This window comes from Marmota monax, unplaced genomic scaffold (genome assembly GCF_021218885.2).
Source record: "Marmota monax isolate L192 unplaced genomic scaffold, Marmota_monax_Labrador192_F-V1.1 WCK01_AAM20220418_F8-fsc00368, whole genome shotgun sequence".
Lineage (NCBI taxonomy): Eukaryota > Metazoa > Chordata > Mammalia > Rodentia > Sciuridae > Marmota > Marmota monax.
Genome location: NW_026695118.1, coordinates 20,134 through 44,610, shown reverse-complemented (window position 1 = coordinate 44,610; position 24,477 = coordinate 20,134). Strand labels below are relative to the sequence as shown.

Below are 24,477 nucleotides of genomic sequence, written 5' to 3'. Positions count from 1 at the left end.
TTGGGAGTGTCCTGGCTCCTGGCTTGGGGACCGTGGAAAGATATGCTGTGTGAGGTGCTGGTAGGGACATCTTTGGTGGCCCCAGGGAACTGCCACTAATGCTGCCTCCCAACTCAGTCATCAGAGGAAGTTCTGGAGGCTGAGTATCGAGTATCGTGGGGACCTGTGAGACAGTTTTCCAGAGAGCGCTGGCCACCACCTTCTCGGCCCTTCACCCAACCCACGCCCTATCTGCACACACTTCGTGGTTGCTCCTTCCTTACCAGCTTTTCAGGTTCTCCTGACCGCTGCCCTCAGGGTCGAGAAAACCCAGTTCCAGGAACAGCCCTGGGTGGCACAGTGTTGCCCTTGTCTCCTCCTGGGAAATCCCTGGTGGGTCAGCAACTTTGGAGGGCAAGGGTCAGGATGATTATCTGGGGTGACAGTGGGGGACCCCTGTTCTGCACCTGCTTGCATGCCCCTGGCACGGGGAACTCACCATCCACATGGGCTTCACACAGCTGGGCAGGAGGCGGTCCCCACCTAGGTGCCTGCTCAGAGCCCTTGTGTGGCTTGGGGTTGGAAGACCTGTTTCTGCTCCTTCCAGTGGACCCAGAGAAGCTGCCCTGGCTCCCTGCCAGGGGTCAGTTTCGGGAAAACACCTTCCTGCCTCAGGCTTGAACAAGCCCTGGGGCAGCCAAGCGAGTGGGTCATCTCACATTTCTTGGGTTAGTCCGGTTCACAGGGTCTGAAGAACGTGGAGAGCAGCAGGTGGGGTAAGCCCTAAGCCCAAGAGGCACTTTCCTTAATTACTGGTGTCAAAGAGGCTCAAAATGGGAAACGGGCATCTCTAGCCCTAGAAACAGGAAAGGTGGGCCCTGGGGATGTTTCCCACCCCGCCAGCCTGTCTTCTGACCCCTCGCCTGGCATCTCGGCGGGCATGCACGGGGAGTGGAGAAACCAGGCGGGAAGTACTTCGAACACCCTGGAACAAGGCGTCTCCTGCTCCCCAGGAAGCTGGGTCGGCTCCAGCCTCAGTTTCTCCATTGGCCCACTGTCCTTCCTTCTGGAGAGTGGCAGAAGGACGGTGGGAAGTGGGGCCTTGAAAGGCAAACCCGAAGCCTCTGTAGGGAGCCCCCGCGGGATCCTAAACCTGGAGCTGCCCCTCCCCCCCGCGTCCAGGGTTAGGGCCGGCGGGGCGGGGCCTCAGTGGGCGTGGTCTGCCTAGGGGCGGAGAGGGAGGCCCGGCCGGAGCCAGTACGGGAGTGGGGGTTGACCAAAGGGGGTGTGGCTTGCCGGGACGGGACCGACAGGAGGCGTGGCCTGCCGGGGGCGAGGCCTATCGGGGCGGGCCCTCGGGGTACTTGGCCCTTGGGGGCGGGGCCTCCGGGGGCGGGACAGGCGGCGGCGCGCGGGCTCAGGGTCCGGCAGCGGCGAAGGTGGTGGCCACGGCTCCTTATCCCTGCGGCTGCTTGCGTGCGGGCCAGCCGGTCCGCGCGTCCCTCGGTGTGTTTCCGCCGGCGGGCCGAGCGGGCCAAGCCCGCGTGGGGAGCACCCGCCGGCCGCATGGCCGCCATCAAAGCGCTGCAGCAGTGGTGCCGGCAGCAGTGCGAGGGGTACCGCGACGTGAACATCACCAACATGACCACGTCGTTCCGTGACGGCCTGGCCTTCTGCGCCATCCTGCACCGCCACAGACCTGACCTCATGTGAGTGAGGCTTGCCCTGGGCTGGGGCAAGGCGGGGGGAGTCAGAACTCAAGGGCATGCCCGGGAGATGGGCCACCTGGGACTGGGAAGGGCAGGCATCCACAGCACAGCCCACCCCCTCCGAGGCTGCACCCAGCGGCCTCAGTGCGCCGTCCATCAAGGGCAGCTGGGCCACGGCCAGAACAGCCGCCGGCTTAGTCAGTGGTGACTCAGGGCAGTGTCCTGGGCCCCATTTGCCACCCCCCTCCCTGGGAAAGACCCAGCAGAGCTACCCCTTTGGGCCCTCTGGGACTGGATACTCCCCTGGGGTCTGCAACAAGTCCCTGGCCCTTCCAGGCATCTAGTGCAGGTGCTGCCCCTGTCCCCAGCCTGCTCAGGCTCCTGGGAATACAGTCCAGCATCACTGCCCAGAGGGGCAATCAGAGCAGAAAGCCCTGAGACCCCACATCCTGTTGGCAGGCCTCTGCATCCTGGGGTGATGGGGACATGAGGAGACTGGGTCCCTGTTCCTGGGAACTACAGGAGGTGGGCAGGCCCTCTCTCCCAGGAGGGTCTTGGCATGGGTGGCTGGGAGTCTGGCCCTGCCTTGCTGTTGGATCTTGGCCCTCGCTGAATCTGTTCCATCAGTTATTCACTCAGCAAATGCTCTTTGGCTGAATGGCCGGACCAGGACTGGGGTGCGGGTGTGTTTGCCAGGGAGGTCTTGGGGGCTGGCTGAGGCCAGAGGCAGCACCTTCTGGACCCAGCCTCAGGCTCCCTGCTGTGCACACAGGGAAACTGAGGCGGAGGGAGGTGGGCCCTTGCCAGGTCACACAGCACACAGGCTGAGCCAGGGCTGGCACCCTGCTCTTCCCCTGTACCAAGCTTTGCTTTCCCCAGGAAGCTGGGAGTCTTGAGCAAGAGGCTGTGGCTCCTGCCCAAGGTTGTGATGTACTTTTGTGGAGCTGCCCAGGGGATCTCTGTGGGGCACGTTGCAGCCTCTGCTCCCTGCCCAGGCATGAGCCTCATTGCCCTTGGAGGTGGAGATGTTTCCACGGTGTGGAGAGCCTGAGGCTGAGCTTTGATGGCCAGTGGGCCACGGGCATGGTGGCTGGGAGAGGGACCTGGAGTGGGGAGGCTGCAGGGTAAAGCTGGCTGGAGACTCACCCAGGCAGCCCAGATGGGCTAGGGGGCAAGTCCTGAAGCCTTCAAGTGGAGGGAAGATGGGCTACCGTTTGCTGGCCCTGCAGCCTTGGATGGGTGTCACTGGGCATCTGGGGCTTTTCTGACCCTGGAGAGCTTCTGCTCCCAGCTCTCTGGGGTCAGAGGCTGGATGTGCTTGTGCCCCTGGCCCAGCACACAGTGCCCACATGGAACAGAGGTGTGCACGTGATTATGTACACGCATGTGCACAGGCAGACACCACATACCTATTCATTTAACTGATGGCTGCTGAGCACCCGTGGTGTACCCAGCATTGTGTAAAGTCCCCAAATACAGTGAGCCCCGCCGTCCTAGTCCCAGAGTGGAGCAGTGAGCAGGCCAATGACTCAAGGCTCAGAGTGACTTCAGAGAGTGGAGGCCACCACAGGCAGAGGAGGCTGGGTGCAGCGACTTGTGCACTGCTGGCTTGCTTGCTGTCTGTCCCCACTGGTCTGTCACTTGCAGCTGTGGGGGTATTCTTATTTACTGCGGTAGCCCCTATGCTTGGTGCCCTGTGAGGTGGATGTTGGCCATAGCTGGAGCCTCACGGGCAAGAGCGCACACCCGGGGTGCTGTGGATGTAGTGGGGGCCCGAGGAAGAGCCGAAGAGACAGATAAGGCGTGGTGGGGCTACGAGCCCAGGGGTGCTGGAGCCAGCAGGCCTGGCCTGGCCTTGAGGTTGGGCTTCTGGCCCCCTGGACTGAGGAAGTGCGCTCCTCAGTTTGTGGCTCTTTGTTACACAGACGTGGGTTACAACAGGGTTGGTGGCTATTGGCTAATGGGACACCAGAGGGGGGAGCACATGCCTGTGCCTGTCTCCTGCCTTGCCTGGCCATGCCTCTGGGCCAGAGATGCCTGGGGCGAAGCACAGTGAAACCCTAAGCTGATCTTTCTGTCCCCAGTAGCTACCAGGAAAGGAGGCAACTTGTGAAGGACAGGTTCTTGGGGGAGCGCTGAAGTCAGAGTTCGGGTGAGACCTTGGTCTGGTGGGACCCAGCCCCCAGTACTCCTGTCTTCTTCTCCTTACATGAAGACCCTCTGGTAGCAGGAAGGTGGACATCCTGTCTTCATATCCCTAGCTTTGCCACCAGGAAGGCCTTCCTTTTGTCTGACCTCAGTCCTTCCTGCTGCATGCTGAGCATGTTTCCTTTGGCCCTCAGGGGAGAACAGCTGTGAGGGAGCAAGTATAGGGCACTGAGCCAGCCCAGGTGGGGCACCCGGCTCCTGGTTATGCCCGGCAGGTTGGGGGAGTTCACCTGAACTGTATCCCTGCTCCTCCCACCGGAAGGTGTGTGTGAATCTCCACTTGCGGATCCGGAAACAGGCAAGTGGGGCGGCTCCCTGCCCAGTCAGCTGCCCCGAGTGCCCCAGAGCTATAGAGTCTCTGCAGGCAGCTCTCTAGGATGCGTGCTGACAGGGTCTGTTTCTACCATGAGCCACAGCTGCCAGCTGCCAGGTGACTCCAGAGCCACCCAGAGCAAACAGCCCCACCCTCCCCAAGCCTGAGAAGTGAACCTGTCAGGGCTGGCAGTGCTGCAGGGTGACCCCGGACCCCTTCCCCTTCTGGGCCTGACCAGGAACCACCCTTGGGCTCTCTGAGGCAGGCGGGAGCTGGGTGGAGGGAGTGGGCAGCCACCCCGCACCTGCCCAGGGGCCCTTCCGGTGGTCAGGAAACCCTACAGCCCTCCTCTGGGGATCAAGGACGCAGGGTCCATTTTCAGAACTTGGGGGGCCCTGGGGTTGTGCAGATACCCCCTCCCCAGCCTCAGTCATGTGGCGGGGTGGCCTGAACATTCTCCAAGCCTCTCCAGCTCTGGAGGCCGGTGGCTGAGGCCAGAAGCAGCGGGTGACTGACCAAACCTTGCAGAGCCCTTGGGTGGTGGCACCCTGTCTGGCGGGACTCCCCCAGGGTCCCCAAGGCTCTAACTCGCCTGTGGCAGGGTCCCCAGGCCTCTCACTCACATGGGAGGCCCTGCCTGGAAGCTTGAGAGGCTGCCCTCTCTCCCTCCCGGGCGTGGGCGCGCGGGGGTGGCTATCGTGGCTGGGTGACCTCCTCCCCCTCCCACACAGGCCCTGTGGTCACAGGAAGCTGCCTGGGGACAGAGGCCTTCTGTTCCAGGCCTGAGGGCCTGCTGCCCAAGCCCCTGCTGCTGCCTTCCTGCCCGGGCTCTTCAGAATGGCTCCCGCCCCTGGGGGCAGCCCTGGCCAGCGCTGGCCCTGAGGCCCAGCCCCGCTGCCGCCCAGTGCTGTTTGTCTCGGTGTCTCTCTGGGTTTTTGTTTCTGGATCCCGCGAGGTGGGGGCCTCTCCGTCTGTCTGTCTGTCTGTCTCCCTCTGCCCCCATCCTGGTAGGATTAACTCCAGATGTGCTGGAGGTTTCTGGAAGACACACAGCCGGGATCTTTCCCTCCCTGTCCACCCTGCATGGCTGCATTTGTCCTGGGAAACATGGGACCCGCCATCTGGGAGCGGGAAAGGGGGTTGACATTCCCAGAAGCCCTGCCCTCGGGTGCCGGAGTGGGAGCCATCGCCTTCCCTGGTTGAACTTAACACTCTGTGGGGCCTTGGTGGCCTGCGGGAGGCAGGGTTGTGCCTTGATCTGGCCAGGCTGGGCACACACTGGGCGTAGTTGGCAGACACGCGTGACTGGCCACTGTAGGCCCCGCGGACTCATCTGTCCTGCCAGTGTTCAAAGAACCGACGATGGCCGTGGAACCCCTACTCTGCAGACACGAGTGGACTCCTTCATCAGCAAGCATGAATAGAGCACCAGCTGTATACCTGGCCCTGGGGTCCAGGTACCAGAAAAACCTGACTTTAAATGATGAGGGTTGATGCGACCACCTTTGTCAAGATGCTGTCCCCAAGTGAGGTCGTGTTTGGATGTCCCCGGGGTTTGCACGCCCACATAACTTTTTTGGAGGAAACAATTCAGCTCGTGACGTCAGGTGTCCTCCCCATGGGTCCTGGCCATGTGGACTTCCTGGAGGGATGGGTGGGGTTCCCACTCTGGGGGTTTCCGCCAGTGCACTGGCCTCTCAGTTCAGCCCCTTAGGGACTAAGGTGACGCCACCTGCACTTGCGCTGAGAGAGTGAGCTCAGGCCTCAGTGAGACACAGGCAGGAAGCAGCCTGGACGTGGTCCCGAGGGTCAGCAGTTCTCCTGTGCCCGACCTGTGCCTTGTGCCCTGCTCAGAGTGCCAGTCCCATCGTAGGGACCCTGGAGTGCCTGACCTGCCTGGAGCTGTGGACGCTCACTCTGGGTCGGGGAGACAAGATGGCCCTGCAGGAGGGAGCCTGGGCCCTGGTAGATGAAGGCAAATGCAGAAGGCTAGTGGCCTCCTGCTTTGTTTGGAGACTAAACAAATAGTTCTCCCGCCTGCCCCACAGTGAGTGGCCTCTGTGCTGGACTCCAGGCCTGCCCTTTGCAGTGACCTGGGGATCTGGAGAAGACTTGACTTCCAAGGGAATGTGGGGGGAGGCGGGACCGGGCTTCTGTCCCCAGATGCTGAAGAGAAGCGGGCAGGGTGGACCTGGGGAGCTGGGCCTCCACCCACATGCTCCTGGACATGCTTGGGGCCCACTGGGTGGGGATGGACCCCGTGGACAGTGCCCAGGCAGACTGGACAGAGGCCACCCAGCCTTGCAGGTGCCGAAACCCCCCCTCCTGCTGTCATCTGTCCAGCCGTCTCCTCACCGAAAGCCCCTGTGCTCGTGGGTGGTCTTGACATCTGGGACGCATCACCTGGGGGGTGGTCCTCGCCACAAGGGCTGGAGGCCTCTCCAGCGCTGGGCAGATTGATGGCTGGCTGGGACCCTGTGGTGTGGGTGGCCCGCGGCCTGCCTGGCCCGCTTGCTCATCCGAACAATGGGCACAGCCTGGCTCTCTGAGGGTTAGCAGGGCCTGACCTCTGCTGCCGACTGGGCTGGGAGACAGGCTGTCCCAGCCAGGTGGCCCCAGGTGACCAGCGCCTCCTCTCCTCCACCTGACCTGCCAGCCTTGCTGTTACACGGCTCTTGTCTTCTTGGGGCCAGGGGAGCTGAGGGCCCCAGCGAGGAGGCCTTGCAGGTCAGGTGTGGGGCCTGAGCCTCTCTCATGTGCCAGGAGGCTTCTGGAACAATGCAGTTCCTGACAGTGGTCACTGACAGCCACTGGACGGGTCACAGTTTAACCAGATCACCCCGGCTCAGAGTGTCCCCCAGGCGTGGGGTGGGCTGTGGTGTGTGGTCCTGGGCATGTTGGGGAGGGCGCGTGCAGTCCTGGAGTTGGCCAGAGGTGTGCCTGTGTCCAGGCTGGCCAGGGCCTTGCCTCCAGGAGGCAGGAAGGGCTCTGATGGCCTCATTCCTGAGGGTCTGCCCTCCCTGGAAGAGTTGGAGTGCCTGGTGGGCACTTGGTCACGCCACTCCATCCTGGAAGAGGGAGCACCTAGACTCTGGAGCCATGGCTTGGTCCACCTCCCGCCTCCTGCTGTGTGATCTGAGCATGTCCTGCAGCCTCTCTGTGCCCAGTTTCCTCATCTGTGAGATGCAGACATGCCCAGGGTCCACTCTGTAGGACAGGCAAGGGTGGGGAGAGCAGGTGTTGGTGGAGAACAGAACGGCACCCCTCTCGTGAAAACAGGAGCAAATAATGGGACTGACAGGCGGGCAGTGTGGCGGCCTGGCCTCCTGACTTTCCATCCCTCTCTTGTCTCGGTCCCTGGCCCTGGGACCTCTCATGTCCACCCCATCTTTCTGTCCTTGAGAACATTGTCCTCTCTGGCCCACCATATCACCATGTCACTGAACTTGGTATTGGAAGCAACCTTATTCTGAGCTGTGTTTTTAGCTGGGCTGCCCCAGGCTGGTGGCTTTGCCTCTCTGGTCCTGTCTTCTGCCACCTCTGATTGGGGCAGGAGTGGTGGCAAAGGGCTCAGCCTCCCCAGGGACTGGAGGTGAAGGCTGAGCTGTAAAGACCACCCTGGGCTGTCTGCCCAGGTGAGGGGTGGCAGCAGTATCGTAGGTGCTGGGTAGCTTCACTGGCCAAAGCAGGCCGGTAGCCCAGCTTGGTGCCCCCTGCAGCCCCGAGTTCTCTCTGCTCTGGAGCCTGTCTGTTCCTGCCCCTCTCCTGGCCTTGGCTTCTGCATCTGGGGAAGCCCCGCTGGCCCCTGCCCTCCGGACTCTGAGCTGCTTTGGATACGAGTTTTTTTTTTTTTTTTCCAATCTTCCAGAAACTTCAGTGCCCTCCGGAAGGAGAACATATATGAGAACAACAAACTGGTGAGTCCCCCACCTTGTCCTGCCCTCCCAGCCCAGCCTCAAAGCTGGTCCTGACCCCAGCCAGTCTTCCCCTGGCTGCACGGGTCCCCTGAGGGCCCGACATAGCTGTCCAGCTCAGTGGCCAGCCCTCCGCTGGGTGACCCGGCATTCCAGGAGTGGCTTCTGATCTTGGAGCCCAACCTCTCTGGTCCTCTCTCTTCCTCAGTAGGGTGGTCAGGGGGCAGGGAGTGGCCAGGGAGCATCCTTCCCTGAAGGGGACCTGGTCCAGCCACCCAAGATGGAGAGGGGTCCCAGGAGACTGTGGGAGGGCCAGGCTTGGTGGTCCTGGGTAGGCCTCGTGGAGGTCAGCAGGAAGGGCGTCCCAAGGCAAGGGACCAGAGGGGCAAAGGCCCTGAGCTGGAGGGCGCCTGGCTGGGCGGGCAGGCCGAGCAGGGTGTGGGGAGGACCTGGGCCTCCCCTCCCAGCCAGATGGGACCCCGGGAGACGAGCTGGGAGCTGCTCCTGTGGGCTGCTAAGGAGGGGCAGGGATGGCCCATGGTGGTGGCCGCGGATGGGACTGGATCCTGGCCTGTTTGGAGGAGGGGTCAGAGGAGATGGGAGCCTCGGGTTTGAGGGCAGCAGGACGCCCTCACTGGGCAGCAGGTCTGCGAGGGGCAGGCGCCCTGTTTGGGGTTCGCATGGGGGTTGTGTAGGCAGTGGCAGATGGAGCCTGCCACACAGGGCGGCCGGGGACAGGGTCTGGGGCCTGTGGGTGGATCATCAGGGTAGACAGAGCCCTCCTGTCTGGGGCCCTGGCCTGGACTAAGTGAGGCCTGTGAGCCCAGAGGAGCTTTTGTGCGGCCACCTTTGGTGGGTTGGTGCTGGCCCTGGGGGTGGGAGCCACCTGCGGCCACGCCTGGGGGACTTGATTTCCAAGTGAGCCCAGGAGTTCGGGGTGGCAGTCAGCAGGTGCTTGGGGACAGCCCCTGGGGGGTTGTCTGCTGGAGGGAGGCAGTGGACGCTGCAGAGCCGGCCAGGGTGGCACTGAAGCTAAGATTGGCCCTGTTCAGTATGCTGCAGGTGCTCTACAATGCACATTTCCCGGCCCTCCCCAGTCCAGTTTCTTAGCCTCAAATGTCTCCTCCCCATGGTTCAGGCTGCTAGGACACAGGCTGCTCTTGTGTCCCTTCTTGGCCCTGGAGGCCCCGGATGGGTGTTGGCCGTGCCCACAGAGAGGCTCCTCCCTGACTGGACAGGGTCTGGTGTCACAGGGCCGAGGGGCCACAAGGCGCTCAGGGGAGGCTCCAGGAAGATGTGAGGTCCCCCAGCAGAGCCCACCAAGTCTGGTTCCCTTGAGCAGCTTCAGGAACCTGGAATCCTGGTCCCTTACCCAGGTGGGCGGGCAGAGCCCCCGGTCTCCCAGGCGGGCAGGGCTTTCTGGGCTCAAAGCCTGTGTCCTGCCTTGCTTGGGCCTTGGCTCCCGGGTGGACTGGGGCCAAGGACAGGGGCTCTCTTGGCCTGCTTCCTGCTGACCCCTGCCCACCTTCCAGGCCTTCCGTGTGGCTGAGGAGCAGCTGGGGATCCCAGCCTTGCTGGACGCTGAGGACATGGTGGCCCTGAAAGTGCCTGACCGGCTGAGCATCCTGACCTACGTGTCCCAGTACTACAACTATTTCCAGGGCCGCTCCCCCAGTGAGTCCCTGCCCCCTGGCCTGGGCCTGGCCGCAGGAAGGAGACCAAGGCCTGGTCGGGCCTGGGTCTCCTTGGGATGCCCTTCTTGGGGCCACCAGATCCATTTATGCTGTAGCCATGTGGCTGTCCCAGCCCCCCAGTGTCCTGACATCCCACATTGTCCCACATTGGGTGGGGGGCTGTGTTATTGCCCTGACACAGGGAGGAGGCCTTTCTGGGGGTCACATTGTGTGGGGCCCCCGAGGCTGTGATTTCCTCTAAAGAGACTGTGGGCTTGTCCCAGTGGAGCGCCCTGGGTCCCCCAGTCCCCAACTGCTGTGCTGGGGGGGGGTGGCGTGGCTCCTGCTCACCCCTGTTCCCAGTTTGTCCTCCACCCCGGGCCACTCTGCCCATTCAGACCCCTGTGCTTCCATGCCCATGGTCCAGTGGCCCATCAGACCCCCCCGTGTCGTCCCGACTCCGGGGCCTGGGGAGGCTGGGCTGGCCCAGACAGGGTGGCAGGCCGGGCCTTTCCCCGGCCCTTCACATGTGGCGCTGCTCCGTCCTTCGCCCCCACATTCCTCCTCTAGGCTCCAGAAATCCCCGGAATTGCTCTGGGCCCAGGGCCAGCCCTGCCTGGTGAAGAAAAGAAAAGTCCCTTTTGCCTGACCCCAAATTGAGCTCTCAGTGGGGACGGGGTGTGGGCCAGGCTGTCCTGGGAAGAATGTGCCCCAGGCCACCCCACCCAGCCAGGGCCCCAGGAGGTCCACCCCACTCCTCCCTGGCACCCAGCCCTGTGCTGGACACCAGAGCCTCTGGGGGGACCCAGGACCTTTCAGAGCCAGGGTGGCAGCTGCTGGGAACCCCTGACCCCTGTGTGTCTTGTGTCAGTTGGGGGCATGGCTGGGGTGAAGAGGCCCTCGTCAGACTCCGAAGAGGAACCTTCTGGGAAGGCCCCATGCCAGCCGGCCAAGCTGCCCGCGCATGCCCCAGCCCGGGGGCCACCACTCTCTCCTGCTAGGACAAACCCCGTGGTCCAGAGGAAGGACGGGGGCTCCGAGGCCCCGTCCCCGAAGACTGTAAGCACCCAACCAGGCCTCCCTCTGGTTTCCCGCCAGCGCTTGTGGGGCTGTGTGTGGCCCAAAACCACAAGGCCCGTGGGGGGCGGCTCCCCGGGGTCCAGAGCACAGACAGCTGCTGCTGTATCTGTGGCACCTCCTGGGGCTGGCTTCCTGTCCCCCGCCGCCCCCCTCCCCGACTCCTTTAAGTCTGCACAGCTGAGATGATCACCCCCATTATACAGACAGGTAAACTGAGGCCCAGAGAGGCCATGCAGGTGGAGCAGAGTCCAAATCCAGACCTTTCTGGGCTCACGCAGGCTTCTTGCTTCCCTGCGGGGATGGGAGGGCCCCGGCTGGCCCTTCATTCCCAGGCCAGCTGGGCTCTGTGAATGGGCTCCACTCCCAAAGGTGGAGCCGAGGGATGGGTGTGGGCGCCCCCTGCTGTCCCTGGGTGATCCCTCGGGCTCTGAAGAGCTGGAGCCCCACATACTGGAAATGGGCTTGGACCCCTGTGCCCCAGCTGGGAAAAGGAGGGACTGGTCTGGTCTGTCCCCTGGTCCCTGTCTCTTCCCCAGGACCACTGAAGCCAGGCGTCCGCTCCCTCCCAGGGCTGGGCTGGAGGCCCTGAACTTGGATCCTTGACCGGCCCCTTGCTAGCCGCTCTTCAGGGGGCTTCCCTTTCTGCTCTGTAAATGGCATCTCCAGATGCCAGGGGCAGCTGGCGCAGGGACGGGAGGGTCAACGTGCCCTGGCTGAGTCGGGAGCCTGGAGAGATTCGGCCGAGGCTCAGCAGCTCCTGCACCTCCCCAGGGCCCCGCGGTGGCAGGAAGCTCGGTCAGCAGCACCTGTGGGGTCTGCGGCAAGCACGTGCACCTGGTGCAGCGGCACCTGGCTGACGGGCGGCTGTACCACCGCAGCTGCTTCAGGTAGGCCCTGCCCCGTGCCCAGGTGTGCACCGCCCTCCTCCCACACCTCCCTGGCTCCTGTCCCTCCCACCCGGCCACATCCTCCTGCTCAGTCTCATCAGTGCCTGGTGGCCAGAGGCGCCCAACTGCTCCGGGGCACCCAGGGTCTGATGTAGTCCCCCCGGTGTCCCCTGGGAGATACCCTTTGACTGCCCTTGCAGACAGGCTGACTCCATCTCCCTAGACCCTCGCAGACCTTCACACTGGGGCTTTCTGCCATGTGGCCGTTGACAGCGCCCTCTGCAGCCACCCTGTGGCTCTCAGGCTAGGGATTCCCAGCAGGCAAGCCCCAGGGGCCTCCATCTGCAAGATTGGGGATGGGTCAGCCCCCAAAGTGGGGCATAGGGTGGCTTGTGTGTGTGCTGACAGGAACACTCTCTGGGGCTCCCACACGCCCCCAGGGAGATTCTCAGTGGAGCCTATGACTCACGGTGGTTACGGACATGAGAAGAGGGTTTGTTGAATGACTCAGTGACCTCATGTGTAGACATGTGGAGTACATCTGTGTTTGCTCTTGGGAAAGCATGAACAGTGAGCAGCTGAAGGAGTGATCAGAGCCCCTGTGACCTTCTCCTGCAGGTGCCAGCAGTGTTCCAACACACTGCACTCAGGGGCCTACCGAGCCACAGGGGAGCCGGGCGTCTTCGTCTGTACCAGCCACCTCCCCAGAGCTGCCTCTGCACAGCCCACGTTGCCAGGCCCAACCTCCAGACAAACGGGGGCCGTCCCTGGGCACGCCTGGCCCCCCAGTGCCCCACAGAAGGCCCAGGAGACAAATGGGCTGAGAGAGGCAGCCCCAAAGGCCAGGCCAGTGGCCCAGGGGCCTGTAATAGGCAATGCGACTGCCAAAGGTTTTGTTCCCGCTACACGGGACCCTCCAGCCCCCTCCGCTCCCATCCATGGGAGGAGCCCAGCGGGGCCCAGGCTGTCCACGAGCCGAGTGACCTCCTCTGTGGACGGCAGAGTCAGCACATGTGTGACCAACAGCTCCCCAGTGGGGTGGTCATCTCCTGCTCAGGGTGCAGTGGCAGCCAGCTCGCGTCCTACTGTGTCCCCAAGTGCCCCGGACCTTCGTCCTGCCACACCGCAAGGCCGGGGAAGCCCCCAAGTGGCATCAGCCCAGACCAAGCTGCTTTCGAGCTCAGGGTCCCCAGGCACAGCGGACGCTCCAGCCTGGACCCCCTCGGCCTCCAGGACCCAGCAGGCCCGGGAGAAGTTCCTCCAGACGCCAGTGTCCCCCAGCAGTGGCCCAGCAAGCAAGGGCCCCGCTGCAGCAGATGCCTCTCCCTGCAGAGAGCAGGCCCTGAGCTTCCTCAGGAAGGCCCTCCCGGGGCTGGAGCAGGCTGGCACCCAGGCACCCAGCAGGTAGGTGGAGGAGGGGACCTAGGGCACAGTCACTGCTGTCCACGGAGGCCAGAGGGGTTGGAGGGCCGCTGGGGGTTCTGGGCCCCGCCCTTCCTGGCCTTGTGATCACAACAGCTGCATTCCCCAGCCTCAGTTTTCTCTTCTGGGAAATGGGGAGAGAATTCCAGGAGCGGCTGGGCTTGGTGATGGGCTGTCATTGGCACATGCTCAGGGTCTTCCATGCGATGACATTGCCACCAGCGTCTGCTGTGCGGCACACACAGGTCGGTTCAGAGGACCCTGCACCTTTGTAGATGAGAAAACAGGTTGGGTCCAGGGTGTCCCACTGGCCGGTCTGAACTGGCCGTCTGACTGGCGCATGTGCAGTGCCTTCCCCAGGACCTTGAGCAGATGGCAGAATGTGGACGGTCACTGTTAGTGTCTGGAGTTGCTCACTGGGCAGCTTTAATGGCACAAGTGTCCTCTCAGTCCTGGAGGCCAGCAGTCTGGCTTTGGGCTGTCGGCAGGCTGTGGTCCCCGGGAGGCCCCAGGGCAGGAGCCTCTGGTCTTTGGGTGCAGGAGGCTCTAGGTGTGCCTTGGCCTGCGGCCACATCTCTCCATCCTGCCCGCATGTCTCCTCTGTCTCTCAAAGGACCCCACTCCCGCCAGACCATATCATAATGTGACCACATCCACAAGGCCCTTTGTGCACATAAGGTCCCCCTCTGAGCGTCCCTTTTGGACGTGAACTCCACCCAGCACAGTCTCCCAGCGAGTAAGGAGACCCCTCCCAGCTGGTGACATGCTGTGCCTGCCGCCTGTGTGACCCCTTTATGCATTTTTGGCCTAGACCTGCTTGGTTGCAGCCCACACTGGTGCCCAGACTCCCAGGGTGGTCACGGGGATGGGAGGAGGGTGGGTCCACCTGCCTTTCCTGGGGACACCTCAGCGGAATGGAGCTCCAGGCTCGGGGAGGTGCCTGTGTCCCCACCCTGGGCTCTGCATGCCAGCAGCCTGGGCTTCCTGCATGTGTCTGCGTCCGAGGCAGGGCACGGTGGCCCCAGGCCATGCAGCCCGTGTGAAGGCCTTGTGCCCCTCTGGCCCACGCAGCTCTGAGTGTGCAGCTGGGTAGCCCAGGCCAGCTGTGGCTCTGGGCAGGGCCTCCACAGGGCAGTCCCTGGTGCTCCTGGGTCCTGGCCTCCATGTGGGGTGTGTTTGGGAACATTTTTAATCTCAGCCAATGCTGGCTTTAGTGGCAGATCAGCCACCAATGTATACGAGTGCCAGAAATCGATGCCTGTGGCCCATCCTTTGCCGGGTGGACTGTGCTCTCGGGGGTGGACGCTGGGAATTAGCTTTGGGAGAGGCTGTGCAGCTTCTGCCTGGGACACTGAGAGAGGATCCTGGATCCTCCCCTGCCTGAGGCCTAATCTCTTACCCACAGGCCGTCCCCAGTCACCACTCCTGCCTGCAATCCCCATCCCCAAACTGAAGGGCCACAAGCGATTCCCGCAGCCCGAGCCTCACATTCAGCGGCTCCCCAGGCTCGTAGCCCCCCTTCAAGGACGGAGCTGCCTCCCCCATTGAGTGTGGGCAGCACGTCAAGGCCATCGCCCCAGGCTGGCAGAAGGAACTTGACTGTATCCTCTGGGGTCAGCTGGACAAGTGCTGTCTCTAGGCCGAAGCCGGAGGCCCCACCTGCAAAGGGTAAGAGCCTTTTTAATGTGGGGTGCGGAGTCGAGGGGTGAGGGCTGCTGGACCCCCTGCCCTTCTCCCTGAGCTGCATCCTGTGTTTCTGCTGTTGCACAGCCCGGCCCTTGCTCTTGCTCCTGGACCCTGTGATTCTCTTGTGACACCAGCCTCATAGCTCCCCTGGGTCCTTGCTTGCTCCCATGTGGCTGTGACACGTGTCTGCAGGGCCTCACTATCTGTCACCATGTGCCACCCAGTGTCTGCTTCTCCTTGCAGGTGCCCAGCCCAGTCCCTATGCTTCTGTCCTCAGTCGAGATTCTGGGTGGTGCCCAGTGCCGGCTCTGTCCCTAGTGTGAGGCTCGTACCTGTCATGATGTCCCCCATGAAGATCTGCTGCCCCAGGCCCAGCCCTTCCTGGAGGCTCGGGGACACGCACTGCTTCCTGTCTCAGGGCCGTGAGACTCTGGTCCCGGAGCGTTTTCCAGACATCTGGGTGGATCTCGGAGGTTCCTGTGCCACCATCAGGCAGGCTCAGAGCTTTCGGATTGCACTGTGCAAATTGTTTTTCTGGATCTTTCCATCCCTTTGGCTGAGCCCCCCTGATAAAGCCACCGTCAGGTCAGAGCCAGGAGAGCCGATAGATGGACAGCTCAGCTCAGCTGTTCCCTTCCATGGGCACATGAGTGACCAGGGCTCCCCCCACACACCCCTGCCCCGATGGCAGAAGAGGAGGCGAGGCTCGGGGTGGCCAGGCTGGAGCCCCACTTCTAGATTCCAGCCCAGGGCTCTTCCTGAATGCCTGGTGGCTCTGGGGGCCTTGGAGGGTGGGTGGCTGCAGGAAGACAGGAGGGGGAGGCCCTGTGTTCCCAGGACAGGGCAGACCCCTCTTATGAATTGTCTCCTTGGCCCTTGACCCCCTTTGTCTGCCCAGGCCCAGGTGCCAGCCCCCAGGAAGGCCAGGAGGACAGGCCAGAAGAATGGAGGGCCCGCCTGAAGCCTGTGGACAAGAAGACCCCCGCTAGCAGGTGAGGGGCTGGTGGGCGGGGCTCAGCCTGCCTGGACCCGCTCCTGTGCCCGGTGTCTGCAGCATGGGACCGAGTGGGCACAGGGTCTGGGCCAAGGTGCTTGAGGGCACACGCCAGCAGATGCACGCACCATGGCACCAACAAACACACGTCACTTGTGCCCCTCAGGTGTACGTAGCAAAAGCCGACTCACACCAGACAAATGACAGGCACCATTTCACACCACCTGAGCCACAGAGACCGCTCACACCAGTTGAGTGACAGGGAACAACTCACACCAGCTGAGTGACAGGGGTCTGTTCACACCAGCTGGCTTACACCTGCTGAGTGACAGGGGACAACTCATGCCATCTTGAGTGTCATAGAATAACTCACACCAGCAGAATGACATGGGGACACATCCCAGATATCAGGCAACGGGGCAGATGTCCACTCCTGGACAGGGCAGCTCACGTGCGCGTGCACACGGGGTCCTGGGCTCGTGTCTGGTCACCCGTGACTACCTGAGCCTGTGCTCACATCTGGGGGGTTCACAGGTGAGTGTGCCCCTAGGGGTCTTGAGGTGGGAGGCAGGTGATCACCCAGAACATTCCAGGCGCCCTCTCTCCAGGCTTCCTGCCTCTCTCCTGTCCGCCTGTCCTTTGGGAGGCTCTCCCAGGGGCCCAGGCCTGTGCTGATGGGGCGGTGGCTGACCCTGAGCCTTCTGCCCAGGTCTTTGGATCTGAGGGAGCCGCGGATCCCGACAGAGCTGAGGGTGGGAGAGGCCCTCAGGAAGGTCTCAGGCGACTCCACTGGGGGTGTCTGCATCACCCTGACCCCTGTGCGGCCTGAGGGGACACCAAGACCAGTCAGCCCCAGGTCTGGCATCTCAGGTAATGCCAGAGGGACCCCGGGGCTCCAGGCGCTTTGGGGGTGGGGTCCGTGGACTGTGGCGGGAAGGGCAATGGTGTCCTCAGCTGGAGGAGGGCAGGCACGGGCGCGTGTGTGTTCTAGATGGGACTCGGGTGCACGGCTCGGGTGTGGGGAGCGCGTGCGTGTTAGTCAGGATGCTGCCCTCTGTGGGTGGACGTGGCCAGTCTGGGTAGCATGCGGTGGTCCTGAAGGTCTCTGTGTCTGTCGGAGGGGCCCAGGGTGTTGTGATGTCAGCGCTCCTGGTGGCTCAGGAGTGGCGGCCTTCTGGCCTGACACGCGGCTCTGTCCCCTGCCTGCGGGCAGCCCCTCCCCCCTCCCCCACCCTCGTCCACCGCAGGAGACTGGCCATCCCTGCCAATCTTGATGTTTCTGCTGACTGGCTGCAGTCGGAGCCCTCTGGGCAGGAAGCCCTGGCCGGGAGCTGGAAGGAGGAGAAGCCCCATCCTGGGGGCAAACCAGGTCAGCCCCAGAGCCGTGCTCCTATTTGGGGTGTAGACCAAGGAGGCTTCCTGGGGAGGACACGCTTCCTGGGGCTCTGGAGGATGTGTAGGAGCTCACTGGGCCAAGGCGGCCTGGAGGACCAAGTCTTTTTTGTGAATAGGGTGGCAGCACTGTCCTGGCAGCCTGAGAGTCTGGGGGGGCCAGGGGTGCTAGAGGGGTGTGTCTGTCACTGCTGATCCAGAGGAAGGTGGGGACATGGCGGGATGGGTTCTGGGTTGGCCTGTGCGAGCTCTTGACCTTTGGGCACCAGCAGGGACTGCCCAGGTACCTGTGGCTGGGGTAGGCAGCCCTGGGTCAGACCAGTCCAGGCCACGTCCAGGTCTCCCTGGGCCTGGTGCCCTATGGCCCAGGAGTTCAGCCTGCCCCTTCTCTAGGGAGGCCCTTGGGCCCGGCCGCTGTGCCCACTCAGCCCGGCAAGAAGGTGACCTCCCCCGTCAGGGTGAGTGGACTCTCAGTGGTGGCCTGGAGCCTGGACCCCACGTCCCCCACTGCACTTGGTCCTTAGCTGCACCCAACTGTCCCCCTCCCTCCCTCGGTCCCCAGCTGCACCCTGACTACATCCCCCAAGAGGAGATCCAGAGGCAGGTGCAGGACATCGAGAGGCAGCTGGACGCCCTGGAGCTCAGGGGCGTGGAGCTGGAGCAGCGTCTGCGGGCAGCAGAGGGAGGTGAGCGGGCCCCGTCCCTCCTGAGTGCCCGCCTGGCGGCCAGCTCTCCCCTGGGGGATGTCCTGGCCCTGGGACCTGAACCAGACGGAGACCCCTGGTGCTGGGCGGGGGCTGGGAGCCGGCAGTCCCTCCGCGTGCAGCCAGCTTCTGTCCCCAGATGACACGGAGGACGGCCTCATGGTGGACTGGTTCCAGCTCATCCACGAGAAGCAGCTGCTGCTGAGGCTGGAGTCGGAGCTGATGTACAAGTGAGCGCCCCGCAGCCCGGGGCCAGGGGCCTGTCCCAGAAGGCGCCGGTGGGGCAGCCAGGTCAGGCCAGGCCTCAGACCTCTGTGTCCGGCAGGTCCAAGGACCAGCGCCTGGAGGAGCAGCAGCTGGACCTCGAGGGTGAACTGCGACGGCTGATGGCCAAGCCCGGTGCGTCCTGTGTCCCTCCTGCCAGGAAGGCCAGCCTGGGGGCCCCAGGGCGCGGGCCAGCAGGGGTGGGAGGCCTCAGCCCCAGGCCGGCAGGAGGGGTGCGGGCTCCCCAAGCCGCCCTGCTGCCCCCGTGGGAGGCCGGTGGTGTTGCGAAGGGGCCCGAGCAGGCAGGGCTGGCTTTGAGTCCCCTGTCCTTCCCTTCCTGGCCGTGTGTCCTTGGCCACGTCGCTTGGCTCTGCGCCTGACTTCCATCCTCCCCAAACGCGGCCGCATGGCACCCTTCACAGCTGGTGTGGACAAAAAGAGGGCAGTGGTGAGGCGCGTCCCCCAGCGGCCATGACTGCCCTCCCTGTCCTTGCCGTGGCTGTGGCCTGCGCCTGCCTCTGTGTCCCACTGTGGCCAGCACTGGGGGAGGAGGCTCAAGGGACAGGGTCCAGCATGCAGACTGGTCGGTCCCTTCTCCCACTCGCTGGCCTGGAGCCTGCTTGGGGGCTTAGCACCCACCTTCCCTCGAGGGAAGAAGCCCACAGCTGGGCAGGTGACACTGTCCCCCAGCGGGGTGGGGATGCCTCTGACCGGCTGTCCCTGCAGAGGCTCTGAAGTCACCCCAGGACCGGCAGCGGGAGCAGGAGCTGCTGAGCCAGTATGTGAACACGGTGAATGACCGCAGTGACATCGTGGACTTCCTCGACGAGGACCGGCTCCGGTGAGGCAGGATGTGCCCAGGGGAGGGCAGGGCTGAGGGGCCGGGGAGCGTCGCCCCCCGAGTGCCAGGCCCCTCCCAGCCAGGCTGCCCTCACTTGCACCTTCTGCCCCCCAGGGAGGAGGGAGGCCTGTGCGCTCAGGCGCGTCCCTCAGGCGCGTCCCTCACGCGGGCCCCTCACGCCACACAGGCCTCCCAGGCCACCGCCTCAGTTCCTGGCCACAGAGCTCCTTCCTGCTCCAGGTCCCCGGCCTTCAGGGTCAGCGTTGTCCAGAGGAACTTTCTGCTGTGAGGGAAATGTCCCCTTACCAGAGCTGTCCCTCATGAGCCCCTGGCCGCGTGGTCATTGGTCGCTTGTCCTGTGGCCTGCGCAGTTGGGAGCTGGATCTGAAGTTTTGTTTTTGATGTGAATTTTCACAGCCGTGTGTCTTCTGGCAACAGCGCTGGGTCGTGTGGCCTCGGGGCTGTCCCCAAGGACCTTTCCTGTCTCATGTCCCAGATGAGGGCCTTGTCCGGTCCACACAGGGTCAGCAGCCCAGGCTGAGCCCATGAGGGAGCCTGAAGGCACCTTCCCAGGCCCCCCTGCTGTCCCTGTGTCAAAGTTGGGGTCAGCCTAGGGCCCCTGCTGTTCCCAAGCCACTGGTGTGGTCAGCCCAAGGCATCCTGCCATCCCAGGTCACTGGTTTGGTCAGCCCAAAGCCCCTTGCTGTCTCCAGGTCACTGATGTGGTTAGCCCAGGGCCCCTCTGCCCTAGATCACTGGTGTGGTCAGCTCAAGTCCCCTGCTGTCCCAGGTCACTATTAAGGGGCTAGGCCTGGAGAGGGCAGGGGTCCACCTGGTGGGGAGAGGGGTGTCAAGCTCCGGCCTCTTGGTCTGAAGAAGGCAGGTGGCCCCAGTCAGGTGGGGCCAGGGCTCTGGTAGGAGGGGACCAGAGACAGTGTGCCTCCCCTGCCCTGTCCAGGGCCTGTCCCCTCATGGCCACCCCATCTGTGTTCCAGGGAGCAAGAGGAAGACCAGATGCTACAGAACATGATCCAGAAGCTGGGTACCTCAGGTCAGCAGTGTGGGCGCAGGGGCTGCCGGGACTGGGGGCTGGGTCCAGACGGCAGCCTGGCCAGGCCGACTCCCCAGGGAGCTGAGCGGCTGATGGCTGGGGATCTGTGTGGGGCACTGGCCGGGGCTTTCACCGTGCTCAGTGGGGTGGGCACGCTGAGGATGGGGTGCAGTTCTCCTCTGGGCCCTGGAAGACCCTGGTGGGTGGGAGGGAAGGACTTCCCACAGGGACTCGTGTGGGCAGCGGCCAGCATGGAGCACAACCTCACTCTCCTTCTTCTCCTCAGGTCTCCAGAGGAAAAAGTCCAAGTTCCGCTTTCCTAAGATCTGGTCCCCTAAGAGCAAGACTGGTCACCCTGAGTGAGCTGCCCGGCAGGCCCAGACCTTGCATCTAGGCTGGAGGAGGGACTGACTGGAGGGGCACTCTGGCCACAGGGCCTGTGCCTCCCTTTCCTCGTGCCTTCAAAAAAGAAACTAGATGGGTGCAGTGGCGCATGCCTGTCATCCCAGAGACATGGGAGGCTGAGGCAGGAGGATCGCAAGTTCAAAACCAGCCTCAGCAAAAAGCGAGGCTCTAAGTAACTCAGGGAGACCCTGTCTCTAATTAAAATACAAAACAGGGCTGGGGAGGTGGCTCAGTGGTCGAGTGCCCCTGAGTTCAATCCCTGGTACCAAAAAAAGAAACTGACGGATGTCCCTGATGTCCTCCTCCACATTCCTTAGGTGAGCTGGGGGCCCAGCACCAGGCCCAGGGGCTCTACCTCAGTCCAGCTCTACCCAGAGGGGATGAGCTCTGTGGCCTTGAGTAGCAGCTGACCCTCTCTGGGCCTTGCCTGCGCTCACTGAGAAGGGTGCTCTGCCTCCTGGCTGCATGGAGAGGCTGGACATGAACTTCGTGGGGGGGGGGGGCGCTGTGGAACTGAACTCAGATGTGGCCCCCAGGAGACGTGCATCTCAGTGGCCTGACATCTGAGACCTTGGCTGTTCCAAACACTGGTGGCCGGGCCCAGGAATGGAAGACCCCTGGGTAGGGCAGGGTGTGACTGGCCAAAGGAACCTCAGGACCACGGTCTGGGAGCTTAAAGATGCCCAGTGTGGGCAGAGAGGCCAGAGGGAAGAGTCGGGAGGCAGACTGCCCGAGTGGTCACCAGGCCTGGGCCAGGTGCTCCAGCGTGGCCTGGTGCCCTGGGCCCTGGGCATCTGGGAGCAGTTCTGAGCAGAGGCCCCGGAGCCTCTGTGTATTAGGGGGAAGCAGGAGGGGCTTGGGCGGTGGGCTGACGGTGCAGCTGAGCCTCTGGGGCTCCCCAGACCAATGTCCTTAGATCTGACCCACCAGGGGACTTGTGGCAGTGTGGCATCTTGGCCACCAGGGGGAGGCAGAGTGCCACGCAGCAGGGATGGGGCAGCCTGGCGCACCCCCAAAGCGGCTCCATTTTTCAGATAAGGAAATCGAGGCTCAGAGAGGTGATACAGTGTCCTGAAGCTGCACAGCACATTATATGCAGGCTGAGGACTAGAACCTGGGGTCAACCTCTGGGCTTCTGGACTGTGCCCTTGAGGGGCCGTGAGTGCTCCTGGGGGGTGAGTCAGGAGGGGAGCCATGGGGCTTTTGTACAGGGAAGGCAAGGGTGTCCAGCTACTACCTTGGCCACCTGGGCTGGACCTGCTGGGGCCACACAGCTCCAAGGTTCCCCACAGGGCAATACTCAGGATCCAGCCATCAGGGGACCCCAGGAGCATCTGTGGGGTGCCTGGTGGCACTGGCTGGACACCCCAATGCTCAATAAATGGGGCCCTGAAAGTCAAGTCCCCCAAGCACTGACCAGCACTGACCAGCAGGACATATACATTGCTGCCTGCCAGGGGCCCGGCACCTGCAGCCCCATGTGACACTGGCCATTGGGATGCAGAGTTAAGGTGCCCGACCTGGCCAGATGCTAGGCTCTAGCAGCCACTGTTGGAGCAGTGAGGCCTGTGGGGCCCTGGGGTGGCCCCTTGGGGACGGGGTGGCGCTGGTTCACCCTGCTTGCCCCCAACTTGGAAGTGAACCGGCCCCCCCACAGCTGACCGGACAACTTGCCCTGCACCCCAGACTGGACTTGGGGCTTGGGCAATCTCCAGAGGTGCCCCAGGGCCACCCTCTCCTGCCTGTGTACACAGGAGGCACTTAATGTGTGCTCAGTCCTCTCTATTCCCAGAGTGGCCTGGAACAGCAGTGTTCATGCGTGGATATAGGGTGGGGGATAATTAGGGAGGGGCTGCCTCTGTCCCAACCCAGCCCTGTGTCCATGGGTCCCCAGGCCTGCAGCCTCCAGGGGTCTGAGACAGAGGCTGGGTTGAAGGACAGTCCAGGCCTGGGCTCAGCCAGGTGGCCCATCTTCCCAGGGCCCTGTGGGGACTCCAGCCTCACCCCTCTCCACTGCTCCCAGCTCCCTGGCCTCTGTGTTGCAGGCCCCTCTGCCTGAACCCCCAAGTCCCCCGTCCAGGTCCCTGTGCCCTCCTGGGAGAGGGGCCCTGGTCCCTCAGCCCCTGGAGCTCACCTGGCTTTGGCTGTTGTCCGGTCCCTCTCTCAGGTGGAGGTTCTTGATGTCAGGGGTTGCCTGTCCCCGCACTGTGTGTGTGTCCCCTGCTCTAGTATGGTGCCTGACCCCGAGCAGAGCTTGGCCGACATCCCCTGGGGGGTGGGTGAAGGAGCGAGCAAACCAGGTTCCACCTGTGACGCAGGTTGTCCGCGCCCTGTGGCCTCCAGTTTGTCACCTGTGCACCAGCAATGGAGACTGACACTGCCTGAACCCGACTCAGCGCCCTGGTGAGGGCTTGAGGTCCCTTGGGGGGCCTTCTGGGGTGTCCCAGAGCTGAGGGCCACACCTCTACTTGGGCCAGACCCCCACCCCCAGTCTCTGCAGCAGTGTGTGTAGGGCTCAGGGTGGGAGTTGAACCCACAGCCCACCCCTGTTCCTGAGGGCCAGGGCCTGGTCACCCACACCTCCATGTAGGCCTGGGTGTCCTCAGGGGGGTCAGGAAGACCCCAAGGGACTCAGGGGCCGGGGAATGTGGAGCAAGGTGTGGGAGTGGACACAGCTCTGGGTGGCCCCCTCCCCCTTCCCTGGAGATTCCTAACCCTGCAGGAGGGGTACAGCCAGAGGACAGGGGCGGGGCGGGGCGGGGCCCTCTCACCACCGCACCTGGTCACCGCCTTCCAGGGCCCTGCTAGCAGAAGCCTTTGACCAGGTGCGGTGGTCAAAGCACATCTGTCTGCTGGTCCACCTAGGGGTCTCCCCCGGGCTGGCCTTTCCGGAGGAAGCCCAGCCTGGAGTTTGGGGTTCTGCACTAACGAGGCCTCCCAGGCGGCCAGGAAGCCCTTGATGAAGACGGATAGAGCGAACGCGGCCCATTAAATTGTTAATAAAGAATATCCCACACACACCTTCATCCGCAGCCGTCCTGACACTTTATAAAGCACATTAGGATGTAATCCAATTGAAACCGCAATATCGAGAACATCTTATCACAAATTGAAATTATATCATATTCCTCTTTTCTTAAATTAAAAAGCTAAAACCTTTTTGTTTGCTCTCACGCGGTTGTGTAAAACTTAATCAGTGGTTTTAACAACATTACGTATCCATATGGGCCATTTCTAGTCTCATTTATTTACGAGGGAGAACTTTCCAGAAAGTGGCGATTGGATTTGTGAGCGGAGGCACCGGGCAATGGGGCTGCTTCCCTGGGGAGATGTCCTTGGTCTTGTCAGCGGGTGGCTGGGGTCAGGGTCCAAGGGACACTGGGACGATTTTGGTGTATGTGTGTTGGCCTTTGAAGAATCTCTGCTGGGCAGAGAGAAGGCAGAAGGGGCTGGTGGCCGGGTCCAGCGGTGTGGGAGGTAGCGTGGGCCCGGGTCTAGGGTGCCCCCAGGGCTGGAGGCCCAGGTGTGGGCCCAGGGGCAAAGCTCAAATGGCCACGTGAGACCTTGAGGACAGGGACCAGAGCCCACTGGACTGACTCGGAACTAAATTTCCTGCTTCAGCTCAGGGTACCATGAGGCCCTGGCAGCCAGGGCAGCTGGCCAGGCTTTCAAGGGACGATAGATGAAGAGGGACATTCAGGTGAACAGCTGCTGGTGGGGAATGGGATCCTGTGACGTGGGCACATGCTACAGTAGCCACTGGCCACAGGTGGCTGTCCAGCACCTGAAACAAAACACACCGGGGTTTCCAAAGGACCTGTGGCATCTCCCTACCAATATTTTGTACTGATTCCTTATTGAGATGGCAACACTTTAGGAATATTGGGTTCGATAAAATGTCATTAAATAGGGGCTGGGGTTGTGGCTCAGCGGTAGAGCGCTCGCCTAGCACAGC

The 24,477-nt window shown here is 62.9% G+C and overlaps 1 protein-coding gene across 13 annotated transcripts; it reads left to right on the top strand.

Annotated features, from left to right (window-relative positions):
- Window positions 1–1,394: 1,394 nt before the first annotated feature.
- Micall2 (MICAL like 2) lies at window positions 1,395–23,681 on the top strand. Of its 13 annotated transcripts, XM_058573851.1 has the most exons (20): window positions 1,573–1,688; window positions 3,773–3,840; window positions 4,031–5,164; window positions 5,528–5,666; window positions 8,078–8,126; window positions 9,656–9,797; window positions 10,668–10,855; window positions 11,648–11,763; window positions 12,382–13,167; window positions 14,591–14,853; window positions 15,770–15,863; window positions 16,575–16,735; window positions 17,079–17,234; window positions 17,651–17,715; window positions 17,820–17,943; window positions 18,101–18,191; window positions 18,287–18,360; window positions 18,952–19,066; window positions 20,062–20,117; window positions 20,404–23,681. In XM_058573851.1, exons 4-20 carry the CDS (start codon window positions 5,572–5,574, stop codon window positions 20,478–20,480), a joined length of 2,652 nt encoding a protein of 883 aa, XP_058429834.1. In that variant the 5' UTR covers window positions 1,573–1,688; window positions 3,773–3,840; window positions 4,031–5,164; window positions 5,528–5,571; the 3' UTR covers window positions 20,481–23,681. The 13 variants fall into 13 exon arrangements, 5 of the variants coding, with proteins under 5 accessions (XP_046284101.1, XP_046284103.1, XP_058429834.1 ...); XR_009225287.1 differs by lacking the exons at window positions 3,773–3,840; window positions 4,031–5,164; window positions 5,528–5,666 and having other exon boundaries at window positions 1,395–1,688; window positions 20,404–20,839; window positions 22,841–22,925; window positions 23,388–23,681; XR_009225286.1 differs by lacking the exons at window positions 3,773–3,840; window positions 4,031–5,164; window positions 5,528–5,666 and having other exon boundaries at window positions 1,395–1,688; window positions 20,404–21,697; window positions 22,841–22,925; window positions 23,388–23,681.
- The last annotated feature ends 796 nt before the right edge of the window (window positions 23,682–24,477 follow it).